This window comes from Rhamphochromis sp. 'chilingali' (genome assembly GCF_963969265.1).
Source record: "Rhamphochromis sp. 'chilingali' genome assembly, chromosome: 20".
NCBI lineage: Eukaryota > Metazoa > Chordata > Actinopteri > Cichliformes > Cichlidae > Rhamphochromis > Rhamphochromis sp. 'chilingali'.
The window spans coordinates 1,055,408-1,075,875 of NC_137947.1; the positions used below are offsets into that span (position 1 = coordinate 1,055,408).

A 20,468-nucleotide genomic window follows, 5' to 3' on the forward strand; every position below is an offset into this window, starting at 1 on the left:
CGCCACAGCGACGAGCCCCACCACCTCGGACTAACGAGGAAGTGTGGCAGTCCGACAGCACGACGAGGAAGTGAAAGCGACAGCGGCTCCTCCTCACGCCGTGTGCGGCACAGAGCGGCAGACTGGGAGCCACCGTGCCCGCCGACTACTGTCTCACACTACAGCTTCCCCGGGGCCAGGAACCACGCGGTTTGGACTGCTGCTTCTCACTGATACGAGGACGTGTTCGGTGTCGGGAGTGCTGAAGTAACGGTCAACTCATTTTCTTTATGACAAATTCATATTTCGAGCTTTTCAAACTACATCGCAAAACGTACCGGTGTGTTCTGATGTTTCCCAAATCTCAAGAAAGGCTGTTTTATTTTGAAAATAATCACCCGGATGTGATCATTTTCGTTTCCGGGATAACTGTGTGTCGCACTCGTGTTGGTGGTAAGGCTGTTTCCCCGTGCCTGTAAAAGCCACGCGTGAGAAACCGCGTGGTGACGGGGTTGTGTTTTAATGCCGTCCAGCTGATACAAGCCGGACATCCACCCTTTAAAGCCCGCGAACAGGAGCGCCCTCCACTACTTTGATCGTGAGTCACGTTTTTGCAGGAGCCGTTTAGACTTTTGTTTGGTCCGCTACGCTTGAGTCTGTGCCTCTTTCATACGTGGGTGCTTAAAAACACGCGAGTGGCCGTACAGCTGTGCCCACACTCACAGCTCTTGTTTTCTAGCCGTCCCTGCCTGATGAATGCCGCTGTCACAGAGTCGCTTCTGATCACCTGGATGTGCTGAAGAAATCATAGAGATGAGATGAAACGGCACTTGCAGATGAACAGGAGTTCCTTCTGGGATGCTTGAAGATGGTGAAGGAAAGAAACAATAAGAGCCAGGCCACCGTCTGTCCCAGAGCTTTTGTTTGCTGCTGAGTGAAAAATCTGATTTCTGCTGCAAACTGTGTAGAAAATTGTCCAAATAAAGAAATTGGAGAAATGATGCTCCTAACAGAAAGCAATGAATAACACCGGTGTTATTAGTGGCGCAGTGAGGGGCTGAGCGGGCTTGGAAAAACAATAACATGAAGACTTTGAAGTTCGGTGCAAATGTGATGTATCATAGTTTAATACGAGGCTAGTAAAGGCGCCGTGGGGACATAGTGGTTGTAAGTTGTCACAGAAAGCTGGACACAGTGCTTTTCTGTTGTAAAAGGTGTGTAAAATGACGCTGTGGTTACCATGGTTACTAAAGCTGAGGGTGTGTCCTGCAGCAGGCGCGGAGAAGGCATGAAGGGCCGCGGCGGCGGGTGGCAGGACGGTCGCCTCAGACAAAGAGTTGAGCAGGTACGTGTCTCTCCTCAGTCACCAGTGCGACCAAGACCAGTACAAAGTAATCAGATTACATGTTACTGAAACCAATGATGTCATCATTTGTGTTGCATGAGTTCTTTGAGCATCTGCTGTGTGTGTGTGTGTGTGTGTGTGTGTGAGAGAGACCCTGGCACTGCTTCACACTGTGTGGCCATCATCGAGCTGTCAAAACTATTGATGTTCCATAAATATAATGCCAGCGAGTGGATTTCATGATGTTTCCTGGTGATTTTCCTTGTGTCCACCACTTTGGTTACATGAATGTTGAACTGTGTTTTCAGTATCTGGGCTCCAGCAGCAGTGAATATGTGGATCTGTCAGCCATGGCCCTGGACCTTCAGAAACTGTACAGGCGAGTCATCTGTCCTGGCTCAAATAAGACACTCGAGCTTGTTCCACAAAGCTGAGATCTGCACGGCTGGTTCCAGTGAAGATATGTGGTGGTGTAAAAGCCCTGCATGTTGACTCTTCTTTGTCTGTGTTAAATCGGCTCTATTTTAATGCTTGAGTGGCTGACATGGTTTTAATGCATCACACTGCAGACCTGCATCTGTGAGGTTGGCTAATATCTGAAATTTATGAGCACATTTTCACAGACACTGATAACAGTGACACATACGGTCACTGGACTTGTCAGTTCGACAAATCTGGTCCTTAGTGGGTCTTAGAGTGGGGTCAGTGCTCATAAGGAGCTTGTTGGAGTTCCTTCAGCAGCAATAAGCTGAAGTAAAGGTGTTCTCCATCATTCTGTCATCATTGTGGATGAAGTTCTGTTCTCTGAGGTTTGCAGGCATGTGTTTGAAATGACCCTGTAACCTGTGTCAGACCGATGGGCAGCAGATCATTGCTGATGTCCTTCCACCTTGGCATTGTGTTAACACACACCTGAGTGCTGCTGTGTTCACACTGATCAGCTCATCAGCACCTGGCTGCTGCTGACCTCCCTCGTCCCTGTCAGAGTGTTACGCCGTGCTTTTTTCCTATTCGCTGCATCGGGCTTCATTTTTGTTAAAAAGAAATATGACATGTGGTTCTTTATTTCATTTTCAGACTTGGTAAAGACCAGATTGTTTTTTGTTTTTATCATGGCCTGAAAACCTTACTACTGAAAGGGGTTGTACCTCCTCTTTCACACCACTGAGCTCACTGAGGAGAGCAGAACAAGGTGTACAAAGACTCTGGAAACTCCGTCTTTGGGTTGAGAAAATCAGTGAAGAAACATCTGATCATTAGTCCATTGTTTATTGTCACAGAAAGCGTGAATCAGTTGTCTTTCCTGTGTCTGGTAGTCCGTTATATTAATTAGCTTCACCACTTTTTAATTACATTCCTTTTACATGCATGAGGTGAAGGACGGCTGGGATAGAATTGAAAATGCACATAAATCTGAGTCCGTGTCGGCCTTAGGTGCTTCCACCGCTTTGGTCCTGGTGACATGAAGTTATTGTGTCTTTAGGATGGACTATGGCAGAAGAAACAAGACGGCGTTCAGGATCCAGGTAGAGAAAGGTAAGAGAGCACGGTCTGTGTGGTTCTGCTGTTTGGACACATCTCGATTGATATTGAACAAGAAGGATGAATGATTCCACTGTAGCAGCAGGCTGGTTAAGGATGATCATGTTGAACCTTTTTAATGAAAAACAGGCAGGATCATTCAGGTTTTCCATCACAGGAAGTCTTGTCGTGCAGCAATATGACAAAAGCCCAGATGACCTCTGCAGCTTGTGTGTGTCTGTTACAGCCTAATGATTGTGCACTCAGTTTGACATGTATGGCTTTTCTAGTGTATGAAGCAGTCATTAAGGATTCTGGGCTGAACGAGCTGGAGAGCAAACACCTGGCTAAGAGAGCCAAGCACAGCCACCGTGACACTGGGTGAGGCCCTCTGCTTGTTGTGTCCTCTGCTGTTCTTCTGCTCTTTAAATGTGTAATTGATGTGCTCTAAATCTGTGTTTACAGTGACGAGAGTGGTAGCAGCAGCTCAGAGGAGGCTTCTGACAGTAATGAGAACATTGTAAGCACTAATTAGTGATGCGTGTGTGTGTGTGTGGATGCTCAGTCATCCAGGTAAGGAAATCCCAAAAAGTTGATTCTTTTCTCTGAACAGAATTTTAACCGACTTTAGCAAGGACTGCCTAAAGCTAGCACATGTGCACGAGCAAACAGCACGACTGATGGCTGCACCTGAGATTCAGATGCAGACAAAGCAGGATTACTCCTAAAAGTCTGCAAATGCAATCTTCATTTAAGGCTTCCCAGCAACAAAAATGCCCCAGAACCAGCTGCTCAGTGAACGGGTGAGACAGATTTGACATGCTAAAATTAAAAGAGATCCGACAGAGATCTTCTCGATGAGAGTAGCAAAAAGTGGAGAAAAACATCCTCGCAAAAGCTGCGAAAACTTTGTTGTGACGCCGAGGCAAAGTAGAGCTGCTGCGGACAAAAGCTTCAACTTGTCCCAGCAATGCAAAGCGCCCAGCATCCAACATCTGCATGGAGGAAAGGAAGGCACTCGCATCCCTTAGTAATGACAACAACAGTATCATGCATCCTGTCAAGCGTAGGTGCACCAACCAGAAAGACTATCATGAGAAATACTTATGAGCCCCTGAAAGAAGACCCAGGAAGTGGATAGACTGAAGCAGTTAGAACAAGACGATGCTGTTGACCGCAAGCTGCACCAAGGCTGAATGGTTTACCAAAGACACATTAACAGGGTGCACCTTTAAGACCGACTGTAACTCTGTCACCTATAACATCTCAAAGTTTCTGGCTTCGATCCTCAACCTGCTGCAGCTCTGAACACCACATCCAGAACACCCTGGATTTTATTGAGATGTCATTATGGAGGCAGAGGAAACAATAGTTCGATGGTCAGTGGTCATGATTTACATGTTAATGATGAAGAAGTTGAGCTCACAGCCCGTTGTTAGTCACCGTGCGAATGTTCAGCTGAGACTGAAGACGTCACCTGATGAGTGACGAAAACATCCAGATGAACAGAATCAACTTCTTGGGGCAGCGTGTGTGCGTGTGTGTGTGTGCGCGCGTGTGTGCGTGTGCGTGCGTGCGCGTGTGTGTGCGTGCGTGTGTGGTTTAGCACTAATTTGCTAATGACCTTTTTCTCCCTGTCACAGCCCACAAACCAAATGAACAGCTCTCTGTCGTCTCTGTACCGGAAAGGGAACGCTGCTACCAGCAGTCCTCGCAGCACAGCCACTGCTCCGCCTTCGGCTTCAGTGACCCTGGTCTCCAAAGGAGGCTGGTTTATTGATAGAGCTCCCGAGAAGAGCAGCACCATCATCGACCTTTGTGACGACCCGACCAAACAACCAGTAAATGTCTGTAACTAACATGTCTGCACAGATGAACCCTAGTAAGCGTCGTGTGATAATCATTAAGATGTGATGTGGTTGTGCTCTTTGGTGCTTGGAATTGCATCACAGTCAGTATTGCAAGTTGTTTGGCTTCAATAAGAAAAGTGCTGGTTGTGCCTGTCAGCTTTCTCTGCATGATTTCAGTCCCTCACATCACTGTGGAGGAGTTTTGAACCACTCCGCTTCAGTCCATGGCAAATGGACTGATTCTTATGTAGCGCTTTACTCTCCCGGAGTACTCAAAGCGCTCTATACAACACGCCACATTCAAGCACTTCTAAACACAAGTGCAACTAATAAACATTCACACACATTCACACTCCGATGGACGCATCGGAGAGCAATTTGGGGTTAATATTTTGCCCAAAGGTATTTGGCATGCAGACTGGGGAAGCCAGGAATCGAACCACCAACCTTCCAGTCAGTAGCTGATCTGCTCTGCCACAGCCACCCCCGGTCCATGGAGGTTTGCAGGCAGCAAACTATCATTTATGCACATTTCTCTTAAGGTCCCGCCACAGCATTTCAATCAGGCTGAGGTCCAGCTCCGACTGGGTTCATCCCCGGCTCCCCAGTCTGGAAGTGTTCTTGGTCCTCACTAGGGCTGCCACAAACGATCATTTTGATAGTCGACTAGTCACCGATTATTTTTGCGATTAGTCGACTAATCAGATCATCATCCATTGGACGTAAAACTACAGCTTATTGCACCAGCAGCATCTGCTCTTATATAACTATCATTAGCTTACAGCTTTAAGTGTTTAAGGTGCTAACTAAAAATAAAGACAAGATGATAGTTTATTAAATTTTAATGAAGTTTGCAGATTGTTTCGGTGAAGTTTAATAAACTCCTTGCTATCTAAAATATAACAGGACACCGGAGTAAATTCTCCAGCATCTCACACTTCTGATAATCAGCTGTCTGCTTGACGTTTATTCAGCTGTGTAAAAACTATAACTTTAATCTCAGCCAAACCGATTTACTCAGGAACAAATAAAATACTAAAAAAGCCAAACAATAACATTTTTAATTTATCTAAGTGACTCATATATATGTTTAACCTGAGTAGTGAAAGACGGCGGTGGGTTTGAAAACGATTTGCGGGGAGTCCGGTGTTCTCACGGCGCTAGTGACCTTGCCCCCGGCTCACTAACGAGCCAGTGGGTAACAGACATCTCCGAAAACGTCGGAGCGCTTTTGAAAATATGCGGTGTCCTGATAAACTGAGCCGATATTTGAGGTTTACACAGCTACATTCTCGCCTGAAAATATGTTAAGCGTTTATTTTCTGACCCAGAAAGAATAATAAGAGTAACATTAAAACTAACTAGCTGCTGCCATTGTTGGAAACTGAGCTGGGCCGCGCTATGAATTCTGGGACACAGCTGCTTCTTCTTCTTCTTCGGGGTTTAACGGTAGCTGACATCCTTGTACATGCAATGCTGCCATCTTCTGTTTCAGTCCGTTATTACACTCTTAAATCCTGCTACTTATTCCTGCGTCTTTTGTGATCTTACAAAGCTTCAAACGACGCGTCGACTATTAAATCAGTCGTGATGATTTTGATAGTCGACATAATCGTGACTAGTCGACAAATCGTGGCAGCCCTAGTCCTCACTGAATTCTCAGTTGCACCAGTGCATTCACTGAAATGGGAATGTTATATTGAAGTGCTTAAGTATAGAAAAGGTATGTGAATGAGGATCATACTAGAAAGTGCTTTGAGTTCTCAAATGGAGTAAAAAAGTATTACTTGGATACCATTTATCAAGGTGTGGCAGCTCTGCCATTGTACTCTGTGCTGATATGCTGTGTTTGCCGCTCTTTGTTGTCCTCTGCCCAAAGGACGTTGGGCCTGATTTACTCACATTCACGTGGAATTGTTCTTACCCTGCGCAAAAAATGAGTTTGCATGCAAAATCACTGCTGCATGTATGAAAGGTGATTCTGGCCTATTTTGTTCTCACCATCACGTGTGAGTGAATCAGAATTGCACAAGGCCATTAGTTCTAAACAGTCTCATACAGTTCACGGGCACTAGCTCCAATTTTCCTCTTGAAGGAAACGCGTTTACCTCCAAGTGAAGCGGAGAAAGCAGTGGCCAAGGCAAGAAACGAGGAAAAAATTAATAATAGTGTCTGAGGTCCAAGGACGAAGCAACAGGTCTCCACAGGAGTGAAGACCGTTTGAATATGGAAATGGATAAATACATACATGATATCATAGTGACACTGAGACGGTCACTGTGGCTCAAAAGTGAAGTGTGCAATCAAAGGTGGTGAGAAAATGGGTCACGGACAAGAAGCTGTTGAACGGCACTGCTTCTTTTATAGTGCTTTTGTCTCTACCTGAGCACTTTAGACAACATGCCTCCTTCACCTTTTTCTTTCTGTATGGAAGTACATTCATACTCCATCAGAGAGCAATTTGGCACTGGTGTGGAACTTACAGACTGGGAGCAGCCAGAATCACTAACCTTCCTTCGGTTGTTTACATATTTGTCCCACTTGAAGGTTTCAATCACCAAATAAATGTTAATATCAAAGATAACCTGAGTTACACATTTGAAATGTTTGTTTCATCCATTGAGGGAAAGACGTTATCCAGACCTACCTGGCCATGTGTGGGAAAGTAATTGCCCCTAAAACTAACCCTTGGCTGCAAGAACTGCCATCAAGCACTGGCAGTGAGTCTTTCACATCTCTGTGGTGAAGCTTTGCCCCACTTTGACCCAAGTTCAGCCACACTGGAGCACTGTCCATGCCAAAGCATCTCAATCAGATTTAGGCCCGACTTTGTTCGTTGCTTCTTTGAGCCAGTCAGAGGTGCACTTGATGCCGTGTGTTGGGTTATTTTCCTGCTGCGTAACCCGAGTGCTCTTGTCGGGTCATAAACTGATGGCCTGACATTCTCCTTCAAGATTTTCTGGTAGAGAGACAAATCTATGGACTATCCAGGCTTGAAGCAGCACCACTGTGTCTGACTGCTGGTATGAAATGCTGTGTTAGTTTGCTCTCATATGTAACGTGACTCAAGCTTCCAGTCTTTGTGTTGTTTTGGTCAGCAATGGTTTTCACCTTCAGCTCTCCACAGTTTTCTTCCCCTTGTTTCCTGGTTTTCTGGAGTCCCAGCCTTAGAAACGGCTCGGTATCCATCCTTTCCAGACACGGCAGTGTTTTGTCTTCCAGCAGGTTCTTTAGATCATAATGACGTGTTCCTTTTTTTAGCTCTTTTAGTTTACTTCATTTTCTCAAATAAAGGACTTGATAAGAAATCACCTAACATGTAGCTGATTTCTTGAGCATGTCTGACAGTAAGCCTGCGTGTGGCGAAGCTGAACTGTGGTTGGACGCAGCGTTTCATGAGGGGGGCAATTACTTCCTCACACAGGCCACGGTAGACTTGGCTAGCTTTTCCCCATTAATAGATGAAGTCCACAGTTGTGTCATATTAACATTTGATGACATGAAACATGTAACTGTGACACATATGCAAAAAGAGACGGTATTTTGATCAGTATTTATGTCCTATGTTCACGTTACATGGCCTCCTCGCCTGTCACAAACAGACTGACGTGTCCATTCTGGAGGGGGACAGGTCTCACAAGAAGTCCAAAAAAAGGAGAAAGACTGCTGAAAGAAGTCCTGAAACCACAGAGACACACACGCTCAACAAGAAAGGTACCGCTTTGTGTAGTTTGTCAGTGCGATCATACAGCTACTGCAGTGCTTCCTGTGCATTAGATGGAGCGATTGTAAAGAGAGGCATCCACAGGCGGGAATAATTTGCTGTGCTGTTCAGAGATGCATTATGGGTAATCGCCGTGCCTCACTGAGCATGCACCTCGTGCAGTGGGTGGGAGCTAAGGTACGTCTCAGACGATATCTGGCTCCACTTTAAAAGGGTTCAGCTCCACCCCCCACAACATTTTCAGCCTTGCAGAAAAACTTGCATGCAAACATTTTTGACCCCTTATTTCTAATTCTATAAATAAGGCATGTGTTTCACTTCAGTTCCAATACGTCTGTTAGTATAAGACTTCACTGCAGTGGTTGTCAGCGTCTGTTTCTTTGCAGTCATTTTCTCTATGAATGATTCTTTAGCAAAGTCGCCCGAGCTGCACTACCCCACTTTGAAGTTTGAAGATGTTGGAGGAAATGAAGAGACGTTAGTGGTTAGTACCGTCGTCCTTGCTGCCTTGTCTGTAGCTACATTAGCTTCTTTGATTAAAGTGCATTGCTGTAACACAGCACGGCGTAAATGAAGAATGTGTTGACTGCACATGAAATTGTCCAGCTGGTGTTCACTCATTTCTATAAAAAACATTGCTGCAGGAAGTGTGTAAGCTGCTCATACACATGCGACACCCAGAGGTGTACCAGCAGCTGGGAATGGTTCCTCCGAGGGGCTTTCTGCTGCATGGACCACCTGGTTGTGGAAAGACCCTGCTGGCCCAGGCTGTGGCTGGGGTGAGTGCTGGACAATTCATATATAGAGATGCACCTCGGCATCCTTTCAGCCTGGTTTCATCACGTTTTGGCAACAAAGTGCTGCTACTTCTCTAACAGGGTCTGAGTATGGGTGACGTCCATGAAGGTGTTGTGCACTTAAATAAGCTGTGATTGTGTGTTTCAGGAGATGCACCTGCCCATGTTGAAGGTTTCTGCTCCAGAGCTGGTGTCCGGAGTGTCCGGGGAGTCTGAACAGAAGCTCAGGGAGCTGTTTGACCTCGCTGTGGTTAATACTGCTTTTTTTCCACTTTTACTTCCAATCGTTCCAGAAGTGTCCAGCTCGCTCCTGAGCCCGCACCTTATTTTAGCAGCGTGCTGGTGATTGACAGGCAGTCGAACGCAGCTGATCCTCAAAGCCGCAGCAACGCTCTAAGTTTAGATGGTTTGATGGAGCTGCAGGCTCACGGGTGCAGACGTGTTATGGTGTCAGAGAAAGTCCTCTTTGAATGTGGTTAAAAACTTGTATAGAGATCAAGGCGGTGCATGAATAAGCATGAGACCTGTGGCGTGACTGTAACAATGTAAAGCGAATGTAGTTTCTCTTCCTCCCTTGCAGAGTTCAGCTCCGTGTATCCTCTTCATAGATGAGATAGATGCCATCACCCCTAAAAGAGAGGTGGCCTCTAAAGATATGGAGAGGAGGATTGTAGCCCAGCTGCTAACCTGCATGGATGGTATGACATGCAATTCTCTTGTGGAAATACAAGCAGACTCACAAACATAAGCACTTATCAGGCTCGTCGCACCGGAACGCTCGTGTTCATTAACACCACACCTCGGCTTTCGCCAGCGCCGTCACGTTTTTTTGCACTCTGCCTGACAGATCTGAATAGTCTGGCAGTTCCGGCTCAGCTCCTGGTCGTCGGTGCCACCAACAGACCAGACTCCCTGGACCCCGCCCTCCGCAGAGCCGGCCGCTTTGACAGAGAGATCTGCATGGGTATCCCAGATGAAGCGGCACGTCTCAGGTCAGCTACACACAACTAGACGGACAAATTGGTGTTTCAGTTGTGCTTCGTGTCAACATTTCACGTTTACCTTTTGTACTTTCTTGACTGGTAGCCAAAGGCCATCAGGGCGGGAATGGGTGAGAAATTAAAGGAACAGCACCTTCCCTACTCGAGGTTCTCTCTGTTATTGGGAAACACTTGGGTCACTTTGGGTTCCAAGTAAAAGAAAATAGAGGTGACAGAGGCAGTGTCAGGGATCTAACAGTGACGTGAACACATCACAGGCAGCCTGATCGATATTAGCTAACAACAGAGCAGGAATGTGAAGCAAGGTTTCCTTAATACGCTGCGTATGCTGACCTGTATCGTCCTGAAAAAACAGGGAAGCATACGTGCGACCTCTGTGGAAAGCAGAGCAGAACTGAATCACACCACGAACTCCAGTTCTGTGGCAGAAAGATGAGGTGATACTGAAGGAAGGGGTCGTGATTTGAATAACATGTCCATCACAGATGGCGATGAGATGCTCAGAGGATGCTGAGACCTAAAGCAAAGTGTTGGGCAGGTGGACGATCAGCACCGTGCCCGTTTGTGGAGCAGGGATTGTTGACACTTTTGGGTATTTACCACAGCAGTCTCTCGCTCGGCTCACGAGTACACAGTTTGAACGTGTTTGTTACTCTCCCAGGATCTTGAGGACGTTATGTCGAAAGCTGAAGCTGCCAGAGGACTTTGATTACCAGCAGCTGGCCCGACTCACCCCAGGCTACGTGGGTGCTGACCTCATGGCTTTGTGCCGCGAAGCTGCCATGAGTGCTGTAAACAGGGTGCTGCTGGAAACGAGGGGGCCTCCGCACAGCCAAAGCCAGACATCTGCTAAAGAACCGTTAGCTTTGACAGACGTCACGTCAGAACAACAACAAGCGACCGACGCCAACCCCGTGCCTCAGGAGGAGCCGGGACAGAATCATCAGCAGGTACGAGGAGCTCCGGGACGGTCTCAAACGTTACTCAGCACGATGATCGTTCTTAAATAATGAGGACTACAGACTTGCTGCTTATTTGTTTTTCTTATGAGCTCTTGTCAGTGTTAGTATATGAGATCAGAGTGAGAGATGCCTGCAGGTGCTGTTAAAGCTGTCGTTACTGCTCATGTTTGGATGACTCGGGCTAACAGAACTGCTGTTCTCAGAGCACGAACACAGATCTTTGCATGTTTTACAGAAATACTCACTTAAGAAGTTTGAACTTGACATAGATTAGAGCCAAACTGAGGCGAGCGGCGCACACAGATCTGTATGGCTCATATCACACAGCAGACACACCTTCAGTGTGGCAGGCTGTTAAATATGTTGGTGCTGCTTCAACCACAGCACGTGTACGCGTCGCTGCCCTGTTTTTGTGGAGATGCCACACTCACTCTGTTGTGCTGCATTTGAATGCAAAACGACTCGACGGGATTTCCTGCCTCTGCGTTGCCCTGACGTGTTATGTGCTGCGTCCAGCAGGGGGAGCTGTGGAGCGTGCTGTGCCTGCTGAAGAGCACAGAGACCCTATCAGAGGAGAAGCTGGCTGGCTTGTCCATTCTCATGTCAGATTTCCAGCTCTCTCTGGCTAGTGTGCAGCCCTCAGCTAAGAGGGAAGGATTTGCCACAGTGCCTGATGTCACCTGGGAAGATGTGGGAGCGCTGCAGGATGTCCGAGAGGAGCTCACCATGGCTATACTGGTAAACACATGGATTTCAGAATAAGCCATGACCCTTTTATTTTATTGTCTTTTATTATACTACTGTCCTCTGTTCTCTCACACGTTACCTGTGTTTGAGCTGGTTCAGCCTCACTCGTCTCTGATCAGTGTTAGCACAGATAACACAGCCGTGTGTGCCCTGCAGGCTCCAGTGCGTTCTCCAGAGCAGTTCAGAGCTCTGGGGCTGAGCGCTCCGTCTGGGGTGCTGCTGGCTGGACCTCCAGGATGTGGAAAAACCCTGCTGGCCAAGGTTGTCCCGCCCACCGACACATACACGAGCATCATCTGTTTTCATAGCACAGCATAGTTATGAAAATCTGAGTGATGAATTTTAAACATGTTCAAACCAAATCGATTATCATTTATTTATTTTATATGTAACTTTAATATGAAGTAAATCAGGACATTCGGTCTCTTTCTGAGGATGAAGTAGGGTCACTGTCAGTATCAGTCACACGTCTCTGTGGAGACTGGACAAACACACTTAACTTAGCATAAGGCCTATGGCTAACTTGGCTCTGTCATGCTGCTCATTTTCTCAGCGTGCCTCACTGAATGCTTCTATTCTCTTTCCTGGCAGGCCGTAGCCAACGAGTCAGGCCTCAACTTCATCTCTGTCAAAGGACCAGAGCTGCTCAACATGGTAAGTCACTGAGCTGGAGAGCATGCTGCTGTGCTGGCCTCAGCCTGTGCATTGCTGCATTGTTTTGGAGAGTCGTAGCAGAGCCAAGAAACATGCCTCTGAGGGTTTGTCCCGAACCACCAGCCACACATGCCTGCATATTATCTGCATATCTGGATTCTCATTTCTGTTGATTTCTTTATAATTGTGCTGAATAAAAGTCGACCGTCTGTGTCGACCTCAGAGCTGACTTGTGCTCTGTGTTTGCAGTATGTGGGAGAGAGCGAGCGGGCTGTCAGACAGGTCTTCCAAAGAGGACGCAACTCTGCTCCTTGTGTGATCTTCTTTGACGAGATCGACGCACTGTGTCCACGCCGCTCAGGCCACGAGGTAAGATCATAATGTTAGCATGTCAGGAAAGTGTGATTTCATTTAAACTGTATGTTCCCATTAGACACACAAAGCCCTGTGGAACTCCATGACTTGTGGTTAAGAAGACTCCCCATTTACATATCTGTCAGATGTTATTCAAACCAATGCAGGCCATTTCCTTTCACAGCCAGTGTGTCTCTCTGTAGTAACATACCGTGGTTGACAGTATCAAACGCTGCACCAAGCAGGACAAGCACTTCGTTTTTAATACCTCTGTGGGCTCATCTTCCCTTTTATGTATTTATCTATGAATTTCTGTTATTATTCACATGTGCATGTTGTTGAAATCTCCCAATTCTTTGAATCTTTGGGCTGAAGGAAGGACAGTACTCGGTGTATTTATGCTCAATCAACAATACTTTATTTCCATACAATTCAACACTTAAGAGCATAAGGACCATCATGATGGGGAGACATGCCTGAAGAGGGTCACCGCAAGTCTCAAACTGGTGACGGGCTACTAAGCTTCTTATAGCCGCTAGTGGCCCCCACCTAGTCGTAAAAGCCCAAACATTCACATTCTTTCTCTCATACGGCGCCTAAGTTATGACCTCGGCTCCCTGTCTTTCTGCTCTCTGTAAGGTGGGGGTCTGGAATGTGGTCCATCTCCCCTGTCTTATACACAGAGTCTCCTGCTTACAACCTTCTTTTTATGATTCAACAATAAAGCATGTCAAGAAAACAGTGTAACACATTCCCAGCAGATCAAGGATACAGAGTGATGCACACTTATCTAATGAACTAATAAGTGAATATTAGGGGTGCAACGATACACAAAATTCACGGTTCGGTTCGATACTTTGGTGTCACGGTTCGATATTTTTTCGATACAAAAAAATGTTCATGCCTTTTTAATTTGTCATTTATTAAAATTATAAATATATATTTTAACTCAAAAGTACAGTTTTTAAATTTAACCCTAACCCTTGTGCGTGTTTTTTATTTTGACAGCGAATGCGCACCTGCGGACCACTTATGTGCAGCCCTGGTTATTTAGCTCGTCATATCGCAGCCACAGAAATTCTTTTGTCCATGAAACCATAAAGCTGCACTTTCTTTTTGCCTTATAGTCTGATTTGTCATAACTTCTCCGTTTTGTGGTAAGCTTTTCTTTGGCTGTCACTTCTTCACCCTGACCTGTCTTATTTGGCTCAGCAGAACTGAAATGCTTTTACACGCGCACTCACATAAGCTCAGCGATTCTCTGCGCGATCAACCTCTCACATGTTTAAGCTGCGGGAGATTTCACTTGTCATGTTTGCATAGTAAGCTAACGATTAATAAGACGATGTCAGAGGAATTGGTGCACAAATTATCATCACTCACAGATCAGTGCTGTCGCTCTCTATACACAGTTCGCGCGATTGCAAAGTGAAAGCAAAAAAACAAGCGCAAATTCAAACGCGACTTCAATATGTCACATATTGACAGTGGCTCACCGATGCCAATGACATAATTACCCAGCTACATTTCTGAAAGAATGCAAAAGCATTGACATATATTTTTCCTACAATAGCCCGACGGGCAGGGCAGAGATAGATTTTGGTAGCCCGACTGAAAAAATCGCTAGCTCCGGGACGTCGGGCTAGCGATATTGCGAGCCCTGTATCTGATTGAGGAATCACTCATCTTTGGAAAAGAGTTTGTTACAGAGAAATGGCTCTTTCCAAAATAAAAGCTATACTATACGCTTCTTCTGGGCTATATTCTCAGCAGCATAAGGAGAATGTTATTTTTGACTCTGAGCTTGGTTTTATCCCACATGTTAAACATGTAACCAAAATTGGATTTTATCATCTAAAAAATATAGCCAGAGTCCGCCCTATTCTCTCTCGGGCCAACACGGAGATGCTGATGCATGCTTTTATTACCAGTCGCATTGATTACTGTAATGCCCTGCTCTCTGGTCTTCCTAAGAAGAATATTTCAACTTTACAACTCTTGCAAAACTCGGCAGCTCGTGTGCTGACGAAGACCAGAGGGCGGGCCCACATTACACCGGTTTTAGAATCGCTGCACTGGCTCCCCGTGTGTTTCAGGATCGATTTTAAAGTTCTTTTATTGGTTTTTAAATGTCTTAATGGTCTTGGGCCTTCTTATCTCTCAGATCTGCTTTTACCATACGAACCCTCGCGGACCCTGAGGTCCTCTGGTACTGGCCTTTTGATTGTCCCTAAAGTCAGGACACATACTCACGGAGAGGCAGCTTTTCAGTGGTATGGTCCTCGTCTGTGGAACAGCCTGCCGGAGGAGCTCAGGGCCGCAGAGAACGTACATGTTTTTAAGAACAGGCTCAAGACCCACCTTTTTAATTTAGCTTTTACTTAGCGTTTATTTATTTTTTATGCTTATTTATTCTATCCTGTTATTCTATTATTAATTTAGGATTTACCTAATATTTTTTGATTTTATTCTTATTCATTTTTTAATCTTCTTACTCTATTTATATTTATATTTATATTGTATCCTGTTCTTATTTATTTTATCATTTTACCCTGTATATATCGTATTGCGTCATATCTCCAGTGTTTCCTCGGAGGGCGCTCTCTGCACCGGGGCTGTTATTGACCGTGGCTGCTGGGTCTCTGGGGTCCTCTCAGCCTGGTTGGGGGGCTCCTTGGCCTCCCTCCTGCTGTGTGCCCAGCCCGGAGGCTGCGGTCTGTGACCGGCTCCCGGTGCAGACGGCTCTCTGTTATAATGTTTCCTCACTTGGCTCATGCGAGCCCAGCCCAATTTTTACTCTTTAAGTGTGCGCGTGTGTGTATGTGTGTGTGGGTGGGGGTGGGGGGATATATGTGTATTGAGAGTGTGGGGAGTGAGTTGGAGGGTGGGGTGGGCTGCTTTTAACTATGTAAAGCACTTTGTGCTACATTTTTTCTGTATGAAAAGTGCTTTATAAATAAAGATTGATTGATTGATTGAATCATGTGCTAACAGCTGTCTAAATGACTCGGCTAAAGTTAGTAGCATGCTTGTTGTTTTTGTCTTTGCACTAGGATGATGTCGGTGTAAATGTGCAGTCATATTCGTTGTGTTCCCACTAGTGCTTTCAGGTTAATCTCGTTGAAATGACCTTAACGCCACAACACGGCAAATCTCCGTTAACGAGCTACCGCAGATCGCCCCGTGCATGGGGCTAGACTGCGCTAACACACTAGTTCCCACCCATGTAATTGAGCATTGCATGGCACATCCAACATACTGTTTTACTTTAGTCCATGACTCGCTTACCTTCAGGGTCATACGTCACATGAAAACCAAAATAATTCCAAACGCCAGATCTGAATGAGGGTGGGGGAGGTCCATGTTACAAGGAGAGCTTAACTTCTGTCTCGCTAGCTTGCCCTGCGCTCTTCCTTCTGACTATGCTGTCTGTGTTGAGCGCTCAGTGAATCTGCGTTCGACTACTCCGCCTAGGCTGCACTGTCGAGCCTAGGCGGAGTAGTCGAACACAGATTCACTGAGCGCTCAACACAGACAGCATCGTCAGAAGGAAAGTTGATAAAATAAATTACAAATGTTGTATTGTTCGATACATATGCGTACCAAACCGAAAGCACTGTATCGAACGGTTCAATATCGATACGAATATCGTTGCACCCCTAGTGAATATGTTCTGTTAACTCAAAAGTATAATGAGAACTAGACTACATACACAGCACACCATCTAAACTAAAGGATAATATATGACCTACAGCTGTTATCATAATTCAACTACTTTAACTACATATATAAGATAACATATAATAACAGAATAATCTCACAATGTGCAACATGCCAATGCCAGCACTGAGAGGCAGGAAGAGAAAGGGGGAGAAAATCTAAAAAAACAACCGCCCCCCCACAGCAGGCGTGAACTGTCTTTGTTTGTGTTCAGTCAGGAGCCAGTGTGCGGGTCGTCAACCAGCTGCTTACAGAGATGGACGGCTTGGAGAGTCGACGGCAGGTCTTCATCATGGCTGCCACTAACAGACCAGGTATGGAGACGTATTACCATAACAGCACGCCTCAAGGAGCTGCTTGGCCATGGAAACCCAGGCTGTGAAGCTCCTGGTTCACTGTTTGTGTGTTGATGTTTAAACTAAAGGAGCTCGGCAGAGCGCTGTGCACCGCCGTACGTGTCCACCACTTTGAGTTGCTTCTGTTTTTCAGTATGTTTAAGCAATGCTGTTGCTTCCACTAGATGTCAGCTGAATGTGGAATATCGAGGAGAGAGAAAATCTTACAGTATTACAGTGCCACCTTATTTCATTGAGAATAACCCATTCTTTCACAAAGGCTTGTAAAGGCAGCTGCATGACTGGACTCTACACAATGGGACTGAAAACTACTAAATCCAAAGAGTAACAGGTGTGGCCGAGGACTTTTGCTCATATAGAGTAACTGGAGACTGAAAATGGGTTTTGCTGAGGACATTTACTGATGACAAAGTTAAAGTGTCTGTAGAATTTGGGAAGTTAGATGCATGGAACAGGAAGCGGATTTAGGTTAAAAAGAATACTTTGAGCACATTCTTCTTTAAATGATTTGAAATGGCAGGTTTTTACTGTTACAATGTTCTGTTTTATCACCAGATATCATCGACCCTGCTGTACTGAGACCAGGCCGTCTGGATAAAACCTTGTATGTGGGTCTGCCACCACCAGCAGACCGCCATACTATCCTGCATACAATCACTAAAGTAGGAAATGGACCGTTTCTATTCAGATGAAATGAAAAAGTGTGCATTATATATTGTATACTATCAAATAGAGAACAAAGGGGAAACAAACACATTAAACAGTTATGTTGGTGCACTGATGACTGTATTTTAAAATCTAGCTGACACTGAAAATATCCTGCCACATACTGCTGATTAAGGACATTATAGAAAAGCTGTTGATCAACTTCACTGCTCCATGTTTAGGGGGGGACCAGACCTCAGCTGGAGCAGGATGTCAGCCTTGAAGAGATTGCACGAGATAAGCGCTGCGATGGCTTCAGGTAGGTTTGAGCCGTGAAGCAGCAGTGTGGCTGCAAAGCCTTCTGTTCTAGCTTGCAGTGTTCAAACTGCACTGACACATAAACAGCACTGAAAAGAGTGAAATCTGATCCACACTAAAGGTGTGTGTGTGTTTTGACGTAGTGGAGCTGACCTGACTGCATTGGTGAGGGAGGCGTCTCTTAATGCCCTGAGGACCTACCTGAAGTCCCAGCCTTCCTCGGCTGCATCTCCTGGTAACTGAACTCGTCCTCTGCATGCCTGCACAGTGTTTAGCTCCACAGCTGTAGTCCTCCTGTGGGTCTGCAGGTAGTCACCAAACACATTCCCATGGTTTCACTTTACTTTAGCACGTTACGGTCTAGTTAGTGCATGGACTCAGTTTAATTCAGTTCAGTTTTGTTAATATTACACCAAATCACAGCAACAGTCGCCTCAAAGCGCTTTAATATTGACCCTACAATAACATATACAAGAGAACACTGTATGCAGTATATCAAACTTTCATATTCCAACTCAAATAACAACAATAAGCTGGCCTACGAGGTGCAACCGAGACCTACCTGGGTTTTCACTGAAGATTATTTTTAGTGATTTATAAACGTAAAGAAGAAACAATCATAGCACCTGTATTCCCTCTTCTTTCTATTGATTTCTGTTTCCTCTTTAGTACAGCTAACGATTGTTGTGCTATCAAAAAGTAAAACACGATTCACAGTTGCACTGAAACTAGCTAATTACACTCATGCATGTCCATTCTGTTCGCCTCTACGCTCCACACAGGCCACACACATTCGTCTGGCTCTGCTGCTGACATCAGAGTGAGCAAGCACAACTTTGAGGATGCCTTCGGGAAGGTCCGACCGTCTGTGTCCACAAAGGTAATAAAGCATGGTCACATTTTGGGAATGTATTTTCAATCAGGATCTAGATGGATCCAAATTCTCAGACGTGTCCTGCAAGTACAGTGGTGACAAAAGGTTAACATACCATGATATATGTTTTTTTAAGTGATTAGGTCTTAGAGTCAATACATATCAACAACACCATGTGGCCTGTGATTTTTATTTATATGAAATTTGCCTGTATGTAGGTACGTACTGTGTAGTATCGTGATATTTTGTATCGATACAGGGACAGCAGAAATCGATATTTTGTTACAAAAAAAGTTTTTGTGCTCTGACTTCAGAGCATGTTGATCCTTTTCTGAGCAACAATCCTGACATTCCTTCACTCCCCAAATGTGTTTAACTTTAAGACATGTTTTATTTTAATTAAGTTTAAAACTTTTTTATTTAATGTAAAATTATATTTTGTTTTAATTTACTTTCAAATTCTTCAGGGGCTGCATAGTTTTCATAAATTGCATAGTTCAGAATAGCTATAATTGTACCAGATGGTTGCATTCAGTTAAGTTGGACTAGACTGTAATACAAACCGTTCAGTTTGTCAACAATAAAACTGAACTGAGTGCGAGACTTTGATATTAGATAAAATGAATATTGATAAAGTTTACCTTTATGTACAGAATCTGAATATCGCAAAATATTTTAAAAAATTGCAATAATATCGTATCGTGCGTTAAGTATTGTGATAATATCGTATCGTGGGATGTATGGTGATTCCCACCTCTAATATATATATAGATAGATAGAAATAAAATGTGTGTGTAAAAAAAGCAGGTCAGGGAGAGGCAGCTGCCAGTCTTATCACACCTCATAGTTGACTGCCAGCGCTCCTCTCTCTCCCCATAACTCATGCTGCCAGAGTCCATTACTCTGGCAGCATTCCACATGCTGCTGATAAGAAGTGTTTGTCACAGCAGACTGAACTGGCCTCAGTCACAGTCCCGCAACCTACCTGAACCGGTCTGACTCGTCACGCTGAACACTGCATGCCAAAAAACTCTGCAGTACTAACCTACAAACCGAATGTCAATGTGATCATTACTCAGGTAACTGTTTAAAATAAGTGTGGACTGAGTGAGTGACAGAGAAACGGAGACGAGCTGTTCAACTTTTGTTTCTGTGTGAAAACCACAAACGTGCACTGACTGTGTGTGTGTTCCTTGTGTAGGACCAGAGGATATATGAGCAGCTGAGAGAGTCCCTCAGATGACTGCCAGACCAAGAAAACATCAGCCCCACTCACAAGTGATTGAATAATATTGTAGTGTATATACAGGTATAATACTTTTCTATTAAAGTTTGACAGACGCGACTTGCACGTGTTCTTTCAGCTGGAGCACACCGACTCTACGAGCCGCTGCTTTGTCTTTGAAAAACGAGCTGAGAGGCTTAAAAATGCAACAGCGTGGGTGCCGACTAAACGCAGCAGCACAGCTCTGATTACTACAAGGCAGAGGAGTACTTACTACTGCATCGCTATAAATTATATTGTAGAAAAAGGTGGGGGGGGGTTGCAAATGAATTTAACAGGGAAGCCTTTAAACATTCTGTATTCAACATAAAACTGTAAAATGTGTCAGGTTAATGC

General features: G+C 45.1%; 1 protein-coding gene across 6 annotated transcripts; it reads left to right on the forward strand.

Annotated features, from left to right (window-relative positions):
* The first annotated feature begins 110 nt into the window (after positions 1-110).
* nvl (nuclear VCP like) lies at positions 111-20,210 on the forward strand. Of its 6 annotated transcripts, none has more exons than XM_080868552.1 (24): positions 111-246; positions 1,252-1,324; positions 1,633-1,703; positions 2,808-2,860; positions 3,136-3,226; positions 3,311-3,365; positions 4,489-4,692; positions 8,298-8,409; positions 8,833-8,903; positions 9,064-9,198; positions 9,365-9,466; positions 9,797-9,914; positions 10,064-10,208; positions 10,879-11,167; positions 11,696-11,917; positions 12,083-12,187; positions 12,518-12,580; positions 12,830-12,949; positions 16,869-16,968; positions 17,566-17,672; positions 17,898-17,974; positions 18,117-18,208; positions 18,756-18,853; positions 20,049-20,210. In XM_080868552.1, exons 2-24 carry the CDS (start codon positions 1,268-1,270, stop codon positions 20,088-20,090), a joined length of 2,529 nt encoding a protein of 842 aa, XP_080724678.1. In that variant the 5' UTR covers positions 111-246; positions 1,252-1,267; the 3' UTR covers positions 20,091-20,210. The 6 variants fall into 6 exon arrangements, with proteins under 6 accessions (XP_080724678.1, XP_080724676.1, XP_080724679.1 ...); XM_080868550.1 differs by lacking the exon at positions 111-246 and adding an exon at positions 402-577; XM_080868553.1 differs by lacking the exon at positions 111-246 and adding an exon at positions 402-577 and having other exon boundaries at positions 4,489-4,686.
* Positions 20,211-20,468: the final 258 nt, after the last annotated feature.